An 18,754-nucleotide genomic window follows, 5' to 3' on the forward strand; every position below is an offset into this window, starting at 1 on the left:
AAACTCTTAGAGGAAAACATAGGCAGAACACTTGATGACATAAATCAAAGCAAGATCCTCTATGACGCACGTCCTAGAGTAATGGAAGTAAAAACAAAAACAAACAAGTGGGACCCGATTAAACTTAAAAGCTTTTGCACAACAAAGAAAACTATAAGCAAGGTGAAATGCTTATGAATATCAGAATGGGAGAAAATAATAGCAAATGAAGCAACTGACAAAGGATTAATTTTCAAAATATACAAGCAACTCATACAACTCAATACCAGAAAAACAAACAACCCAATCAAAAAGTGGGAAAAAGATCTAAACAGACGTTTCTCCAAAGAAGACATACAGATGGCTAACAAACACATGAAAAGATGCTCAACATTGCTCATTATTAGAGAAATGCAAATCAAAACTACAATGAGATATCACCTCACACAGGTCAGAATGGCTGTTATCAAAAAGTCTACAAACCATAAATGCTGGAGAGGGTGTGGAGAAAAGGGAACACTCTTGCACTGTTGGTGGGAATGTAAATTGATACAGTCACTATGGAAGATGGTATGGAGATTCCTTCAGATCAGATCAGTCGCTCAGTCGTGTCCGACTCTTTTCAACCCCATGAACTGCAGCATGCCAGGCCTCCCCGTCCATCATCAACTCCCGGAGTTCGCTCAAACTCACGTCCATCGAGTCAGTGATGCCATCCAGCCATCTCATCCTCTGTCATCCCCTTCTTCTCTTGCCTCCAATCCCTCCCAGCATCAGAGTCTTTTCCAATGAGTCAACTCTTCGCATGAGGTGGAGATTCCTTAAGAAACTAGAAACAAAAGCACAATATGACCCAGCAATCCTACTCCTAGGCATATACCCTGAGGAAACCAAAATTGAAAGAGACACATGCATCCCATTGTCCATTTCAACACTATTTACAATATCTAGAACATGGAAGCAACCTAGATGAATCGACAGATGCATGTATAAAGAAGTTATAGTACATATACACAATGGAATATTACTCAGCCATAAAAAGAAACACATTTGAGTCAGTTCTAATGAGGTGGGTGAACCTAGAACCTATTTTACAGAGTGAAGTTTATAAGAAAGAGAAAGATAAATTCCATATTCTAACATATACATACAGAATCTAGAAAAATGGCACTGAAGAATTTATTTACAGGGTAAAAATGGAGAAACAGACATAGAAAGTAGACTTATGGACATGGGGAGAGGGGAGGAGAGGGTGAGATTTATGGAAAGAGTAACATGGAAACTTACATTACCATATGTAAATAGATAGCCGATGGGAATTTGCTGTATGGCTCAGGAAACACAAACAGGGGCTCTGTATCAATCTAGAGGGGTGGGATGGGGAGGGAGATGGGAGGGAGTTTCAAAAGGGAGGAGATGTATGTGTGTATCTATGGGTGATTCATGTTGAGGCTTGACAGAAAACAACAAAATTCTATAAAGCAATTATCCTTCAATAAAAAATAAATTAATTTTAAAAATTACTGAAAACCTGGAACTAGGGAAAAAGAAATCAGTGGAGACATTTTCTGATGGCTTACTGAGTATTCTGTAGCAGACACTCTCTAGGAATTATTGATTCCATAGAGTGTGTAATTTTGATTGTCTTTTTTTTTTTTTTTTTTTAGATTAGGCTTTTTTACAACTGTATAAGAGTAGAGTTAATTTGTAGAAAATGGATGGGAGTGAAAATGATTCCTTTCAGAGAACTATACAAGTGATTCCTGATCACAGAAAGCAAATGAATTTTGTCCAGTAGAGATTCAGCTAATTTCCATCAGTTAGAAAAGCTGATTTCAAATATTACAAGTTGCTGCTCAGCATATTAACCAGTTTTGCCTCTAGTAGAAAAGTCATTTTGGAATGCCTTTGACTGACTGACTATATATTTCGTATCTCTGTTCCTCAAATTCTTTAAATTAGTTGTAGCATCTTAATAATGCCCTCATTAAATAATGAATAAAGTAAAATCTTTGACACATGTTCATTTTTATAATTACATGCTGCTGCTGCTGCTGCTAAGTCGCTTCAGTCGTGTCCGACTCTGTGCGACCCCATAGACAGCAGCCCACCAGGCTTCCCCGTCCCTGGGATTGTCCAGGCAAGAACACTGGAGTGGGTTGCCATTCCCTTCTCCAATGCATGAAAGTGAAAAGTGAAAGTGAAATTGCTCAGTCGTGTCTGACTCTTAGCGACCCCATGGACTGCAGCCTACCAGGCTCCTCCGCCCATGGGATTTTCCAGGCAAAAGTGCTGGAGCGGGGTGCCATTGCCTTCTCCAATAATTACATGAATGACATGTATTAATTTTTTGAAAATTATACTTTAAAAGATGCTTGCACTATAAGATCTTACATATTAGTTGACCAAAGATATGGAAACACTACAAAAGCAACATATAATCAATGATGAGCTATCAGTATGGATTTGAGGAGCTGTGGTAGAGTTTCGGGGTGACTGTTCTTTTTATTTACCCTGCGTTGCTTTTACTTCATTTAGCAGCTGATTCTACTTTGTATTAAGCAATGCAGAGGAAGGGATTGCAAACACAGATGAGGCCACACTCCTGTTCTAGAGTTGTTGATGGTTGTTAAAGAGAGAAACACAGGTCCCAAATGGCGTCATCTCTGTTAATGTCCTGATGCCAAACCTAGATTTAATACTTGACCTAATTGCAATTTTGACCTTCCCCAGGAATATAATTGTAATCAGACCACTTTGGAATTTTCTGGTCAGCCCAACTGAAATAAACTGCATGATTAGATTCTCATCATTTCCCCCAAAGAAGGTGACCAACCCTGAAACAATTATTCCTTTTCTTTTGTTAATAACTTCCTTGCCCCACTCTTCTTTAATAAAACTCTGCATTTTGTACAACTCCTCAGAGGGCCCTTCTGTTTACTAGACGGTGTGTTGCCTGATTCATGAATTGCTGGATAAAACCAACTACGTTTTGAAATTTACTCAGGTGAATTTTGTTTTTTAACAGTCTAGTGTGGGAGAAAAACATTAATAAATCATTAACAGAATATGATAAAGTGTGGGGATGAGAATCACATTTGAGACTTTACTGTATCTTTATGCTTTATATTTATTATGATGTTTTATATTATTTAAACCTAAAATTTGGAGTAATTTTATCCCAGTTTTATAATTGGTGCACAGACAACGAGTTAATGGCTGTAATCATCATGAACAAGAAACTATGGGAAACCAAAAGCAAATTTACATGCTTTCATTCCTAAGACCAAGCGTTCCCCTCCTTTCTCATTTCATTTGGTTGACTCTGGACTCAGGTCAAATCCTGCTCTAAAGAGCATGGAATGGAAATCTGGTGCGGAGCTGGCCAACAAGGACTGTGTTGTTGCTGCAGGACTCTGGAGTCCTCCTCAAGTTTGGAATCCACCAGGACCCGCTCCTTTCTGGGAGGCAACACGGTCTGGAGGCTGTCAGAGACGGGCAAGGTTAGTTGACTTCCTTGAGCTTTGGGGCTTCAGTGTTGCTTGCAGCCTTTGGATACCTGGTATTTGAAGAGGGAGGGTGGGCGGTAGCACCCAGAGTCAGGTTGTGCTCTGGAGATCACCAGGAATGCACTTCTCCCCTCACTTCCCGCCTCCACCCATGGTGCTGGAGAGAGCGGCACAAGGTGGACTCAAACACTGGCAAATATTGACAGAAGTGAAGGTCACAGTAGGACCATTTAGCTTGAATCTGTTGAGGAATGATTGGCTTGCAGTTCAAAGGGATGGTCAACTGGATTTGCATAAACAACACAGGCCATTTCTGAAACTGAGTTTTAAAACTAGCAATTCTTTTTATCACCCCCTTGTGTCTTTGCAAAGTCTCTCCTTGTACCAACTTCCTTACAGCTATTCTTATTTCCTATCATAGAATTTTTTTCTTTTCCCTTTCAGGGAAGAAAAAAATCAATACAACCCCGTCTCTAGAAAGGAGTGATTGGTCTGATCTTATGTGGTGTGAGAAGACCTATTTTGATCCAAACCAGGGTCTTAGGCTGGGTTATTTCTAACCCGGTTCAAACAATTGATTGTAAGATGTTTTTTTGGCTTATGTGCTATCTTGTGGATGTGTGGCTGATTTCTGCCTCAGATGGTATGTATGCTTTTCTTAAGTTCAGACTGTAAGGCATTTTATATCAGCATGTGGATTATGAGGCATTCTAAGATTTTAATGAAATTGAAATTTATAAAAACATATTTCCTTTATTGAATAATCTCAGGTTACTTGGTGTTATGCTCTGTACTCAACAGTAAATATTTAATGACCTGGTTCTAAGAAGTGAGTCATTTTTTGCTACTTTCCCTTTTTGTTCTGGAAACGAAAAATGTATCAATTTCAAAATCTTGAGAGGTCTTATTTATGATAAACTCTGGTACCACTATTTGGAAAGGGGATTGTAATTTTAGGAGTGGATAACTAATGGCTGAATTTGAGTCAAACTCTTGTTTTTCTTTTGAAAACAAAACTTTGGGAATCCTTGGGGAGGAAAGGATGTGGATGTCCATGGACATGGGAGAATACCAGGAGTCAGAATACAAGGAGTCAAGCAAAAAAGACACTATGATGGGGACTCCAGTAAGTGCTTCCTCAAGGCATGTGACGTGTCAAGAGAATCTCGTTTTTTTTTTTCCTTCCAACAAAGAGCTATCCAAAACTTCCCCCAGTGAATGATAGCATATTCATTGCAAACGAGGGAAAAGGACAAATTCTGGGGATTTAACTTATGTAACGATTTTTCGATGCCTCTAAGGGATGAAATGCCCTCACTCCTGAGTGCTGCTGTAAGTTTGATCTTTCTGCTTCTTTGTTCATCTTGTCATCCCACTGTATACTTTCACATCATACCTCTAGTAGGCCATGGTAAGACTTTATAAGAAAAAAATTCTCAACTTTTAGGAATCCATTTTTAAAGTACTCTAGTGGCAGTCTTTCCTTTGAAGGTATGTAGTCAGCTCTTGGGGAGAAGGCGACGGCACTCCACTCCAGTACTCTTGCCTGGAAAATCCCATGGACAGAGGAGCCTGGTAGGCTGCAGTCCGTGGGATCTCGAAGAGTTGGACACGACTGAGCAACTTCACTTTCACTTCTCACTTTCATGCATTGGAGAAGGAAATGGCAGCCCACTCCAGTGTTCTTGCCTGGAGAATCCCAGGGACGGGGGAGCCTGTTGGGCTGCCGTCTATGGAGTTGCAGAGAGTTGGACACGACTGAAGCAACTTAGCAGCAGCAGCAGCAGCAGTCAGCTCATGTGTGTGTGTGTGCTCAGTCATGTCCAACTCTTTGCAACCCCATGGACTGTACCCTGCCAGACTTCTCTGTTCATGGGATTTCCGAGGCAAGAATACTGGAGTGGGTTGCCATTTCCTTCTACAGGAGACCTTCCAGAACCAGGGATCGAACCCAAGTTTCCCTCACTGGCAGGTGGATTCTTTAATACTGTGACACTTGGAAGCCCATTCAGCTCTTGAAAGTAAAGTAAGAGTGTTAGTCGCTCAGTCTTGCCCTACTCCTTGTGACCTCATGGACTGTAACCTGCCAGACTCCTTTGTCCATGGAATTCCCCAGGCAAGGATACTGGAGTGCGTTGCCATTTCCTTCTCCAGAGGATCTTCCTGACCCAGGGGTCAAACCTGGGTCTCCCGCATTGCAGGCAGATTCTTTACTGTATGAACCATCAGCTTGTAGTCAGAATTAACTTAGCTGAATTAGTAGACCCAGTCACCCCTACAAGAAGGAAAGGATTTCTATGTATTAAAACTACTTTTTTTTTGTGGGGGAATTTTAGTTTATTTAATATCACAGTGCTTTAAAACTTTTATGTTATGAAAAAATTTAAACATATACAAAAGACAGAAGTATAAAATGAACTCATTTGTGGGACTTTTGAGGTCATCCAGTATCTAAGACTGTATGCTGCCAATGCAAGTGAGGTAGCTAAACCCCCCAGGCTCCAACTAAGACCCAGTGCAGCCAAATAAATAAATTAATTAAATATTAAAAAAGGGAACTCATATGTATTATCAATACATGACTTTTTTCATCTACAAGTCTGCTTTGCATTATTATTTTGTAGTAAATATATCATACCATTTTATCCATCATTTACTGTTTGAATTGGAAAAATTTATGTTCTCAATTTATAAATGTGATACCTGAAATCTGAGTGATTTGCTTAGGTTCACAAAACTCATTTGTGATGTCTATAAAGATGGAGAATAACTAGTCCACATGCTCTTTATTAATACTGTTTTTAGGAATGGCTAGATTAGTTTTGCTTCTTACCTAGAGTGAAAATTTCTCCTTTATACATAGAGTAAAGCAAACCTGTATATTTGTCCTTTATTCATATTACCAAATTCACATCCCTCTGTATTCTTTTGTTTTTCCACCTGGGGAGAACAACAACAACAACAACAACAACAAAAAGTAAAAAAAAAAATGATGACTAATGTGTGTATCTGACAGGATGAAAGGGAAGGAGACACTTGCCTTAAACGTGGGCTCAAGAATTTTGAGCAATGCTTAACAGAAGAGAATGATGAACGTGCTATTGGTAATTTTCAGTTACATGCTTAATTTCAGTAAGTTCTAATGTCAGTTGTCACTCTTAGATGTTTCCTTACTTAGGGCAACCCAGTCTTTTCTCATCCTGCACTGATATGGTTTGGCTCCTGGTACCAGTCCGTAATGGGCTCCCCCGGTGGAACTAGTGATAAAGTGCCAATGCAGGAGAAGTAAGAGATGTGGGATTGATACTTGGGTAGGGAAGATCCTTTGGAGAAGGAAATGGCAACAACTCCAGTATTCTTGCCTGGAGAATCCCATGGACAGAGGAGCCTGGTGGGCTACAGTCCATGGGGTTGCAAAGAGTCAGATATGACTGAAGCGATTTAGCAGCAGCAGTAGCAGCAACCAGTCCATAATAAAAGGTGAAGTTTTGGGAATTCCCTGGTGGTCCAGTGGTTAGGACTCTGCACTCTCACTGCTGAGGGCCCAGGTTCAATCCCTGGCTGGGGAACTAAGATCCCACAAGCTGTGTGGTGTAGCAAATAAATAAATAAACAAAAGATGCAGTTTTACTTCTTGTTTTCACTCTTCTTGATGAAGCCTGAGGAAGTCTACCCTTTGCTGTGGTGGGTTTCAACTTCGCCCTTTCAGCTCTCTGACTGTTTTCTTGTTCAGTGGGCCACTGTCCTGACCCCTTGCTGGTGACTGATGAGTTCAGTTCCTTGGAGCCTGTGAATGTGAATGACACTTTCATGTTTAAATGCAATGAGCATTGCATCTTTAAGGGCAGCAATTGGAGCCAGTGTCGAGAAAACCACACCCGGGTGACTCACTCTCCTGTCAGCAAAAGCAGTAAGTATAAGAGAAAAGAGTGAAAATCCCAAAGACACTGATCAGGAGTGAAAATCTAGACATTTGCCACAAATCCAAAACACTGTCCTCTTTCTTGTATCTGGGGGGAGGGTTTTAGGATCTAGCAGGCAGTCAAGAAAGAGTCAAGCCTCAACTCAAGCAATGGATTCTAATGAAATGATTGGTACTCAACAATAATCCTCCTGAAGTAGGATTCCTAGTAGGTCTAAAACAGGGTAGTTTGGGACATCTGACTATGTTTTATTAAAATTTCAAGATTAAGCAGTAACTTTTCTTGAAAGATACACAAAACAGGGGAAAAAACCATAATTCATTGCAAAATTACATAAAATAAAAATTGAGCATATTTTCGTTGTCAGTACAAGTTATAGCTCTTAGAGGTAATTGGTTGGATGTGTTTAATGACTTTTATTCTGTTCACACAGATATTTAAATAAATGCACACACACATGAACAGACATTTGTTGCTGTTCAGTCGCTCATTTGTGTCCAGCTCTTTGTGACACCATGGACTGCAGCACACCAGCCTTCCCTGTCCTTCACCATCTCCTGGAGCTTGCTCAAACTCATGTCCATTGAGTCAGTGATTTCATCCAACCATCTGTCCTCTGTCATTCCTTTCTTCTCCCACCTTCAATCTTTCCCAGCATCAGGGTCTTTTCCAATGAGTCAATTCTTCTCATCAGGTGGCCAAAGTACTGGAGTTTCAACTTCAGCATCAGTCCTTCCAATGAATATTCAGGACCAATTTCTTTTAGGGTGGACTGGTTTGATCTCCTTGCAGTCCAAGGGACTCTCAAGAGTCTTCTCCAACACCAAAGTTCAAAAGCATCAGTTCTTTGGTGCTCAGCCTTCTTTGTGGTCCAACTCTCACAACTATACACGTCGACTGGAAAAACCATAGCTTTGACTAGATGGACCTTTGTTGGCAAAGTAATGTCTCTGCTTTTTAATATGCTGTCTAGGTTGGTCATATCTTTTCTTCCAAGGAACAAGTGTCTTTTAATTTCATGGCTGCATTAAATGATTTTGGAGTGATTTTGGAGCCTAAGAAAATGAAGTCTGTCACTGTTTCCATTGTTTCCCCATCTATTTGCCATGAAGTGATGGGACTGGATGCCATGGTCTTTGTTTCTTGAATGTTGAGTTTTAAGCCAGCTTTTTCACTCTCCTCTTTCACTTTCATCAAGAGGCTCTTTAGTTCTTCTTTGCTTTCTGCCATAAGGGTGGTGTCATCTGCATATCTGAGGTTAACTGGTATTTCTCACGGCAATCTTGTTTCCAGCTTATGCTTCATCCAGCCCAGCATTTCTCATGATGTACTCTGCATATAAGTTAAATAAACAGGGTGACAATATATAGCCTTGATGTACTCCTATCCCAATTTGGAACCTGTCAGTTGTTCCATGTCTTGTTCTAACTGTTGCTTCTTGACCTATGTCATATGGGTTTCTCAGGAGGTTGGTAAGGTGGCTTGGTATTCCCATCTCTTTAAGAATTTTCTGCAGTTTGTTGTGATACACATAGTCAAAGGCTTTAGCATAGTCAATGAAGAAGAAGTAGACGTTTTTCTGGAACTCTCCTGCTTTTTCTATGATTTCATGGATGTTGGCAATTTGATTTCTGGTTTCTCTGCCTGTTCTAAATCCAGCTTGAACATCCGGAAGTTCTCTATTCATGTATTGTTGAAGCCTAGCTTGGTTAATTTTGAGCATTGCTTTGCTAGCATCTGAAATGAGTGCAATTGTGTGGTAGTTTGAACATTTTTTGGCATTGCCCTTCTTTGGGCTTGAAATGAAAACTGACCTTTGCTAGTTCTGTAGCCAGTGCTGAGTTTTGCAAATTTGCTGGCATATTGAGTGCAGCACTTTCACAGCATCATCTTTTAGGGTTTGAAACAGCTCAACTGGAATTCCTTCAGCTCCACTAGCTTTGTTTGCAGTGATGCTTTCTAAGGCCCACTTGACTTCACATTCCAGGATGTCTGGCTCTAGGTGAGTGATCATACCATTGTGGTTATCTGAGTCATGAAGATCTGTTTTGTATAGTTCTTCTTTGTTTTCTGGCCACCTTTTCTTAATATCTTTTGTGTCTGTTAGGTCCATACCATTTCTGTCCTTTATTTTGCCCATCTTTGAATGAAGTGAGCCCTTGGTATCTCTAAAGTTCTTGAAGAGATCTCTAGTCTTTTCCATTCTATTGTTTTCCTCTATTTGTTTGCATTGATCTCTGAGGAAGGCTTTCTTATTTCTCCTTGCTGTTCTTTGGAACTCTGCATTCAGATGGGTGTGTCTTTCCTTTTTTCCTTTGCTTTTCACTTCTCTTCTTTTTAGCTGTTTGTAAGGCCTCCTCAGACAACCATTTTGCCTTCTTGAATTTCTTTTTCTTGGGGATGGTTTTTTATCACTGCCTCTTGTACAGTGTTATGAACCACATATTTACCTACAAAGATGGGATTTTACTATCTGTATTTTTGAATTAGCTTTATTTTTTCATGTAACAATATACATGAGAGCTTTTTCAGATCAGTATGTAAAGCTCTGTCTCCTACTTTTTAAGTATATGTGGCTATGCTATCTCTCATATTGATGAACATTTATTTCTATATCTTATTTCTATTTCCATAGTTTTGCTTTACAGTGATGAAATGAATGTGTGTGTGTGTGTGTGTGTGTGTGTGTGTGTGTATATATATATATATATATACATACATGTGTATACACATACAACTTTATGCTAATATTTTTACAGGATAGATTCCTAGAGTGAGTCACATGATATCATCATTTGAAAAATATACATAAAAAATCCAAGTAATTCTATTAATTACTCATTCTTGGATACAAAATAAATATTGAAAAATCAACAGTTTCACTTCCTGGTAATAGTTATTAGACAAATATTGAAATGTAAAAATAATTCCATTCATGAGACCTTTATCAAAATTCATCAAAGAGTGGAAAAGAAGGTATGAATGAAAGAAAAGATCCAAGACACACAGACTCAGTATTACAATGTAATCCTAACCAGAGTTTTCAATTTAAAAATTAAAAAAAAAGTAATTAAAAAATCTCATTTGGAATGGTACATATCTGACACTGCAAAATTTTAATTCTTTATTTCAACACTTCATGTTTTGGAGCAGTTTTAGGTTTCTAATAAAATTGAGAGGGAGATACAGAGATTCCCCCTGCTGCCCCCGCACCCACACATGCACAGCCTCCCTCCCATTATCAACATCACTCACAGAGTGGTACATTTGTTATAACTGACACATCATTATCATTCAAAATCCAGAGTTTACCTGAGTTCACTGTTGGTGTTGTACATTCTATGGATTTGGACCAATGTTTAAGGACATATGTACATCGTTATAACCTCATGTGGAGTAGTCTCACCACCCTAAAAATCCTCTGTGCTCTGCTTATTTATAACTTCCCCCACCCTTCTCAGCCACTGATCTTTTTGTTGTTTCTCTATTTTTGCCTATTTTAGAATGTCATATAGTTAGAATCATACATTTGTAGCCTTTTCAGATAGGCTTTTTTCACTTAGTAACATCCATATAAGTTTCCTCCATGTCTTGTCATGGCTGATAGCTCATTTCTTTTTAGTGCTGAATAATATTTCTGGATGTACCACCATTAACTTGTCCATTCACTTTCTGAAGGACGTCTTGGTTTCTTCCAAGTTTGGGCAATTAGAAATAAAGCTGCTAAAAATATCCATGTGAAAGTTTTTGTATGGATGTAAGTTTTCACCTCCTTTGGGAGTTGGATTGTATGGTCAGCGTATATTTAGTTTTTTTAGAAACCACCAAAATATCTTCCAAAGTGACCCCAAAGTGCAAAATACCATTTTGCATTCCCGTCAGCAGTGTATGAAAGATAATGTTGCTCCAAATCTTTCCTAGCATTTGATGTTGTCAATGCTCCAGAATTTGACCATTCTAATAGATGTGCAATGGTGTCTTGTTGTTTTAATTTATATTTCCCTGACATATAATGCAAAGCATCTTTTCATATGCCATCTGTCCATCTTTGGTGAGGTGTCCATTCAGAACACTCTAGTTCCTCAGTCAACTCATTGCAGTTCTTCTTCCTTTCTTCCACATAACTTTGAACTCAGGTTTTGATCTTTTGAAAATTTATTTGCTAATTGCTCAAGCAATACACCTCTGTTGTAGAAAAATATAGAAGATAAAAGAAGAAAATATTTAATTACCTACAGACCTATCACTCTAGAATAACAGAGTACTTTCGTATATAATTTTCAGAGTTTTTTTTCTATTCATAAATGTTGGTATATGACTGTTTTACAAAAATAGTATTATATTATGCATGCTTTTTTATGCCTTGGTGTTTTAGTTATCTTTATGTTTTGAAGACCTTTATTTTTCAATAAACATACCTACATAATTACTATGAATTTAGCCACTAATCTTGATCAACATGTTTAGACTCATGTAACCTCAGAGCTGAAAGTGACCTTAGGAATAATATTATTTAGCCTGCTCATCTTATAGATTAAGGAGGAAGCCAAGAAAGGTGAAAAGGCTTGTTTCATGCCATATGGTTAGTGGGAGGGCCAAAAACAAAACTCATAACATCTAGTACCTTGCCTGATTCTCTCTCCACAATTTTACAGACTCACTCTCTTTCCTCCCAGTTCTGTTCTCTTTTTTCCTGAAGCTCTCATATAGTACAACTGTCCCACAGGGGCAGTCAATCTCCATCTGAGCTCACTCTATTTATCTACTGTTTCAAGAGTTCTTCCATCTCTACCTAAAATCTAATTTTTCTTTTCTTGTACACTGACAGTTAGCATCTCTACAACTTAACCTTCCTTTCCTCACACTCCTGTCAATCAGAAAGTACTTTCAGATCTCTAATGACCCAGAGAATAAGCCAGGGTGGGGAGTCTTTCCCATGGGCAAATATGATTTTGACCAGAAAGAAATAAATGGAGAACTCGTCCGAGATCCCACGTGGGCTGCTCTGAAGATGGCGGGTGCTGGTCTAGACCATTGCACTGTGGTGGCTGATGTTGTGCTCTGAGCATTATTCCAGGAGTGCTTCACAACTGTCACTGTTATAATCCTGTCTACTAGGAGACTGTGGCCCTCCTGAGACTCCAACTCATGGCTATTTTGAAGGAAGAGATTTCAAGTCAGGATCTACCATCACTTATTACTGTCAAGCAAGGTAAGTGTACTGCAGACTTTTGAACATAAGACTTTGCCCATTGACTGGTAGCCTTGTTTTAGAAATGCCCCAGTCTGTCTTAACCTTGTCCGCTGGTTATCAGGCACATTCTGATTTTGAGAGCTGCTTTACCCACTGCCAGGTCACCCCAAGTTCTAGAAGACAGTCTAACTTTCCTATTTATCCTAACTTATGTATCACTTTCTTTTCTCTTAGCTAAGACAAAATGGAATGTTTAAAGTTTTTCTAAAAAATAGCAGAACAAAAAACTAAACCAACCCCCCCCCCTACAGAATATATGAAAGTATAGGAATAGAATTATTTAGATCCTTGCTGTTAGTGTTTAGTCTCTAAGTCATGTCCAACACTTCATGACCCCATGGTCTGTAGACTGCCAGTCTCCTTTCTCCATGGGACTTCCCAGGCAGGAATATTGGAGTGGGTTGCCATTTCCTTCTCAGGGGATCTTCCTAGACCAAGGATTGAACTCATGTCTCCTGCATTGGCAGGCAGATTCTTTACCGCTGAACCACCAGGGAAGCCCATAGATCCTTAGGACATCATAATTAAAGCCTAACCTTAACTTAGACTGCCTGGTCGCCCCTTTAATGATCTCCTAGCCTTTTCTTTTTCTGGCCTCAATCTTATTAACCCATAGTCATGAGGCCTCACAGGCATTTCTATCTCCAGTGGATTTTTCCATCAACTCTCCTGTTTTTCTAGTTGATTTATTTGAAAGCTGTCTCTAGGTTTCTACTGCTTTTTGGAACATAGATGACAGTTGATTTTAAAAATTACTGAATGATGAAGAGTTTCCTCCCTTACCTTCCCCAGCCCAAACTCTGTGTTTAAAAACACATATTTAGAATTTTTCATTCCTCCATATCTTACATGCTGATATATTTCTTGGGTCCTCTCCATCCCCAGGACAGTGGTTTTACTTTATGATTGTTGTGTGATACTGAGATAACTTAAGAATGCATTAGAGCTCTGGGGCAAGAAAGTAGATTCTAGTATTTCTATTTCACAGTGTGAAATACTATTAACCAACTTTAGTTGCCCAGTTCAAGAAATGGAAGGGTAAAAGTTGTTTCCATTTTACCTTGTGCCCAGGTACCGCCTGGTGGGCACACAGCACCAACAGTGCATTGATGGGGAGTGGACCAGTGCCCCTCCCATCTGTGAGTTGATCCAAGAAGCTCCCAAACCAGCCGAATTAGAGTTGGAGAAGGCACTTGTAAGTAGTGGGCTCTTTTCTGTCTTATTCACAGTGGTGACCCCAGGGCCTGATTTCGGTGCTGGCACATGCTCAGGAAATAGCTGTTCATTTGCAATGCCTTTGAATGGGCTCATCTTGGCCTGTTTGTAGAGTGGGACTCATAAACTACTAACTCATGTTTTTGTATATGAGTTCCCATTCTCCACCATCACCATTAATGTCTCATGAAGCTCTGTTGGTAAGAACTGTTGTCTCATGTGCTTTAAAGAGCAAGATACATGATTTCATGTCTTAGACTTGGAAGTATTGCTATGAAAAGTCTCTAAAATTTTTCCAGACTTTAATAAAAATCACAAAAACACGGAAAGATCTGTTTTCATTGAGACTCCTCTCTTTTTGTTGTTGTTGTTTAGTTGCCAAGTCATATCCAACTCTTTGAGACCCCACAGACTATGTAGCCCACTAAGGTCCTCTGTCCATGGGATTTCCCAGACAGTAATACTGGAGTTGGTTGCCATTTCCTTCTCCAGGGGATCTTCTCAATCCAGGGATCAAACCCACACCTCTTCCCACATCTCCTATGGGAAGGTGGATTCTTTACTACTGAGACACCAGGGAAGCCTGTCTCCTCTCTTAGTCTATATTTATTACTAGGATGATGAGTAAACTTAAATCTCTAGATTTTATTTTTTGCAAATAAAAAATGACCCTAATGGCAGACAGTGGTGCCTTCCCCCAAGACACACCTAATTGCAAGGTTTTATATATATCTCTGTGCCCCTGTGGGAGGAGAGTGACACTTGGCAGCATCCTGGAAGGGGCTCAGGCAGTCCACAGCCATCCTGCAAATTTAGATGATTCATCATATTGAAGACCCAGATTCCCACTGAAGCCTTCATTTGGGGACCTAAATACCACTCATTAGCTTCTGAGGGGTAGCAATGGGTCTCAGTTCTTAAACTGTAATTTAAAAAAGTGTTTTTCTTCAGCTTGCCTTTCAGGAGAGTAAGGAACTTTGCAAAGCCATAAAGAAATTTACACAAAGGTTAAAGAAAAGTGACTTAACAATGGAGAAAGTAAAATATTCTCTGGAAAGAAAGAAGGCTAAGTTGAAGGCAAAAATGTTGCTCTGATCTTGTAGCTGAGCAGACTGGTAATAGAAATACTCCCATGAATAAAATTTTCTCTTGGTTGTGAAATTGGTTTCAGATTTTTCTCTTTTTGGACTGAAATGCATTTTCGTAGTAACCAGCTGCCGTTGTATAATACACTGTGTGTGTGTGTTTGTGTGTGTGTGTTGAAAGTAGAATGACCAAGTGTGGTGATTGTTTAAGACCAGAATTAACTGGACATGGAACAACAGACTGGTTCCAAATAGGAAAAGGAGTACGTCAAGGCTGTATATTTTCACCCTGCTTATTTAACTTCTATGCAGAGTACATCATGAGAACTGCTGGACTGGAAGAAACACAAGCTGGAATCAAGATTGCCGGGAGAAATATCAATAACCTCAGATATGCAGATGACACCACCCTTATGGCAGAAAGTGACGAGGAACTCAAAAGCCTCTTGATGAAAGTGAAAGTGGAGAGTGAAAAAGTTGGCTTAAAGCTCAACATTCAGAAAATGAAGATCATGGCATCTGGTCCCATCGCTTCATGGGAAATAGATGGGGAAACAGTGGAGACAGTGTCAGAATTTATTTTTTGGGCTCCAAAATCACTGCAGATGGTGACTGCAGCCATGAAATGAAAAGACGCTTACTCCTTGGAAGGAATGTTATGACCAACCTAGATAGCATATTCAAAAGCAGAGACATTACTTTGCCAACAAAGGTCTGTCTAGTCAAGGCTATGGTTTTTCCAGTGGTCATGTATGGATGTGAGAGTTGGACTGTGAAGAAGGCTGAGCGCTGAAGAATTGATGCTTTTGAACTGTGGTGTTGGAAAAGACTCTTGAGAGTCCCCTGGACTGCAAGGAGATCCAACCAGTCCATTCTGAAGGAGATCATCCCTGGGATTTCTTTGGAAGGAATGATGCTAAAGCTGAAACTCCAGTACTTTGGCCACCTCATGCGAAGAGCTGACTCATTGGAAAAGACTCTGATGCTGGGAGGGATTGGGGGCAGGAGGAGAAGGGGACGACAGAGGATGAGATGGCTGGATGGCATCACTGACTTGATGGACGTGAGTCTGGGTGAACTCCGGGAGTTGGTGATGGACAGGGAGGCCTGGTGTGCTGTGATTCATGGGGTCGCAAAGAGTCGGACATGACTGAGCGACTGAACTGAACTGAACTGAATGGGGTGTGAAACCACAAGGCTTCCCTGGTGGCTCATATGGTAAAGAATCTGCCTGCAATGTAGGAGACCTGGGTGTGATCCCTGGGTCAGGAATATCCCTTGGAGAAGGGAATGGCTACCCACTCCAGTATTCTTGCCTGGAGAATTCCATGGACAGAGAATTCCATGGGCAGAGGAGCCTGGTAAGGTGCAGTTCTTGGGATTGCAGAGTTGGACACGACTGAGTGACTGACACTTTCACTTCAATGAAGAGGGAAGGGTTTAATTTTCTGTCTAAAAGAGGATGGGAAACTTAGATCACAGCTAAGGTATAAGGTATTTATTTTTTTTTGGCTGCACAGCATGGCTTGTGGGATCTTAGTTCCTTGAATAAGGGTGGAACCCCAGCTCTCCACAATGAAAGTGTGGAGTCCTAATTGCTGGACTACTAGGGAATTCCCACCTCATTTTTCAATATGAAATGCAAATGATGAGGCAAAAATTAACCTCAAATTAACCAAAACTTATGAGGCAAATATTAATGTCTTATTTTAGGAAAATAGGTCAGCACATTTGTATCTTATCAAAACAAAAGTAGAATTAGAACACAAACTCTCACCTGGGTCTCCCCAACATCCTGTTTATAAAGCAAGGCTTCCAAATCTTCTGCAGTAACATTGCTTACTGCCTTTTGGATGAAACTTAGATCTATATGGTCAATTTGAGATGCTGCAACACCTATGAATATGTTATCCTTTTTTCAGAGGGCAGAAGAAATAGGAATCCTAAGGTTTTCTTGCCAAGATTTTATATTATCTGATATGACCAGCTTTTTCCATCTCTCACTCTGATCTCTGTAGGAAACATGTAGGAACTCTGGGTAGGATACAAAAAAAAATACAGAAGAGAGCTGGTAACCACTAGCTTGTTGTCTATAACTGTGAATTTATTTCCTCTTTATTGTACTCATTCATTTGTTTTAGTTTTTAGATTCCATATACAATTGATGACATAGAAGATTTGTCTTTCTCTGCCTGACTTCTTTCACTAAAGCATAATACCCTGTAGGTCCATCCACATTGTTGTGAATGAAAGTCATAAGCTTTTTAACCAAGTAAATCCACTCCTAGGATTAATCTAACTTGACCAAAATGATTTTAAATTTAAAGTTGTTCATTATATTATTGCCTATATTGTCTATATAGCAACTAGCAAGACCTTGTGAGCTTTAGAAATGTCCAATCTAAGGAAAATTTTTAATAAATTATGATACATCAAATGTAATGCAGTCTTTCACAGTGATAATTATGGACAGAAAATTTAAAAAATATAATCTTATAATCTTAAGTAAAAATAAAGTACAGAAGAGCAAGTACTTATAATAGCATTTATATAAAACCTTTATTCTTGTAGAAAAGGACCAGGCAATAATAGGTGTAGATGAAAACAGTTGTCTTAGAATGGTGAAATTCTCTTCAAGTTCTTTAATGTTTTATATTGTATTTTTAATATTAATTTTTAAAAAATGTTGTGCAAAGAGGCAAGAGAAGGGTGGAGCATATTTAGGGTAACCCGCATAGCCTGGATAAAGCATGAGAGGTGATGAGAGAGAAGGAAAGATATATTAAAGTCAGTTTATGGAGGATTTTAAATGTCAAGTTAGAAAATTTGAACTTTATTTTGTAGACAGTGAGTAGAGATGGAAAACTTTCAAGCAAGGAAGTGATAAGGACAGAACATAGATTTCTCTCACAACAGTATGTTGTAGAGGTATAGGAGGAAAAGGACTGGGACAGAGAAACCAAGGAAAAAGCCATAGCAACAGCCCACCTAAGAGACAATGAAAACCCGAACCAGTTTGATGGCATGAGAAATAGAAAAGAAACAGCAGACTTGAGAGACATTGTGAAATCAAAACAACTTGTCAACTTATGAAAACATTGGAAGATGAGGGGAGGAAAGGTTTAAAGGTGAGTCTGAAATTCCGTTCCAGGAAGCCTGAATTAATCTTGTGGTCAGAAGGTGAAGTTTCTGGGCAGGAAATGAGAAGTTCTTCCTTATTGTGTATAAAGGTGCTTATAAGATTTCTAACGGGCAATAAAAAAAAAAATCAGTTTGAGTTTTAAAGAGAAATGAAAGATAAAGGTGTATTACGGGGTAGTCCCTACAGGGAACAGTTAAGGCCATGAGAACAGGTGAGATAAAAAGATGTAAAGAGAAACAGTTTTAAAAAGAAGAACTTGGGATGTATCTGCATTTGGGGTTGAAAAGTAGGAAGAGAAGATAATAACAAACAAGGAAGGACAGGGAAGTTTAGGGTAATGGCAGTTGAAGGAGAAGCTTCAGAAAGGAGGTGAGCCACAATTGCTAGAGGCTGCTGAGAAGCCAAACTTGATGAGTTAAAGAAATCTTGGATTTGGAGACAAGGGCACATGTCACAGAGGAGTGTCAGTAGAGTGGGAGGAAGCCAGATTGAAGACCACAATGGGAGGGATGAAGAGTGACTGTAGAGAAAAAGTGGGCTTGAAACATAGGAGATTCTTTTGAGAAGTTCAACATCTCACAACAGAAGAAAACTTGAATTTGAGGTTTGGTAAGACTGAGGGAACATTTCAGGGTGACATACATTGA

At 39.4% G+C, this 18,754-nt stretch overlaps 1 protein-coding gene and 1 non-coding gene across 6 annotated transcripts; both read left to right on the plus strand.

Annotated features, from left to right (window-relative positions):
- The first annotated feature begins 3,294 nt into the window (after window positions 1–3,294).
- C4BPB (complement component 4 binding protein beta) lies at window positions 3,295–15,041 on the plus strand. 5 transcript variants are annotated; one of them, XM_061382096.1, is made up of 7 exons: window positions 3,295–3,482; window positions 3,933–4,131; window positions 6,505–6,592; window positions 7,222–7,398; window positions 12,530–12,623; window positions 13,737–13,860; window positions 14,832–15,041. In XM_061382096.1, exons 2-7 carry the CDS (start codon window positions 4,129–4,131, stop codon window positions 14,973–14,975), a joined length of 630 nt encoding a protein of 209 aa, XP_061238080.1. In that variant the 5' UTR covers window positions 3,295–3,482; window positions 3,933–4,128; the 3' UTR covers window positions 14,976–15,041. The 5 variants fall into 5 exon arrangements, with proteins under 5 accessions (XP_061238080.1, XP_061238084.1, XP_061238081.1 ...); XM_061382100.1 differs by lacking the exon at window positions 6,505–6,592 and having other exon boundaries at window positions 3,296–3,482; XM_061382097.1 differs by lacking the exon at window positions 3,295–3,482 and having other exon boundaries at window positions 3,763–4,131; window positions 6,505–6,620.
- TRNAE-CUC (transfer RNA glutamic acid (anticodon CUC)) lies at window positions 6,985–7,057 on the plus strand. Its single transcript has one exon. It is a non-coding gene; the product is annotated as a tRNA-Glu (tRNA).
- Window positions 15,042–18,754: the final 3,713 nt, after the last annotated feature.

Source organism: Bos javanicus, chromosome 16 (genome assembly GCF_032452875.1).
Source record: "Bos javanicus breed banteng chromosome 16, ARS-OSU_banteng_1.0, whole genome shotgun sequence".
NCBI lineage: Eukaryota > Metazoa > Chordata > Mammalia > Artiodactyla > Bovidae > Bos > Bos javanicus.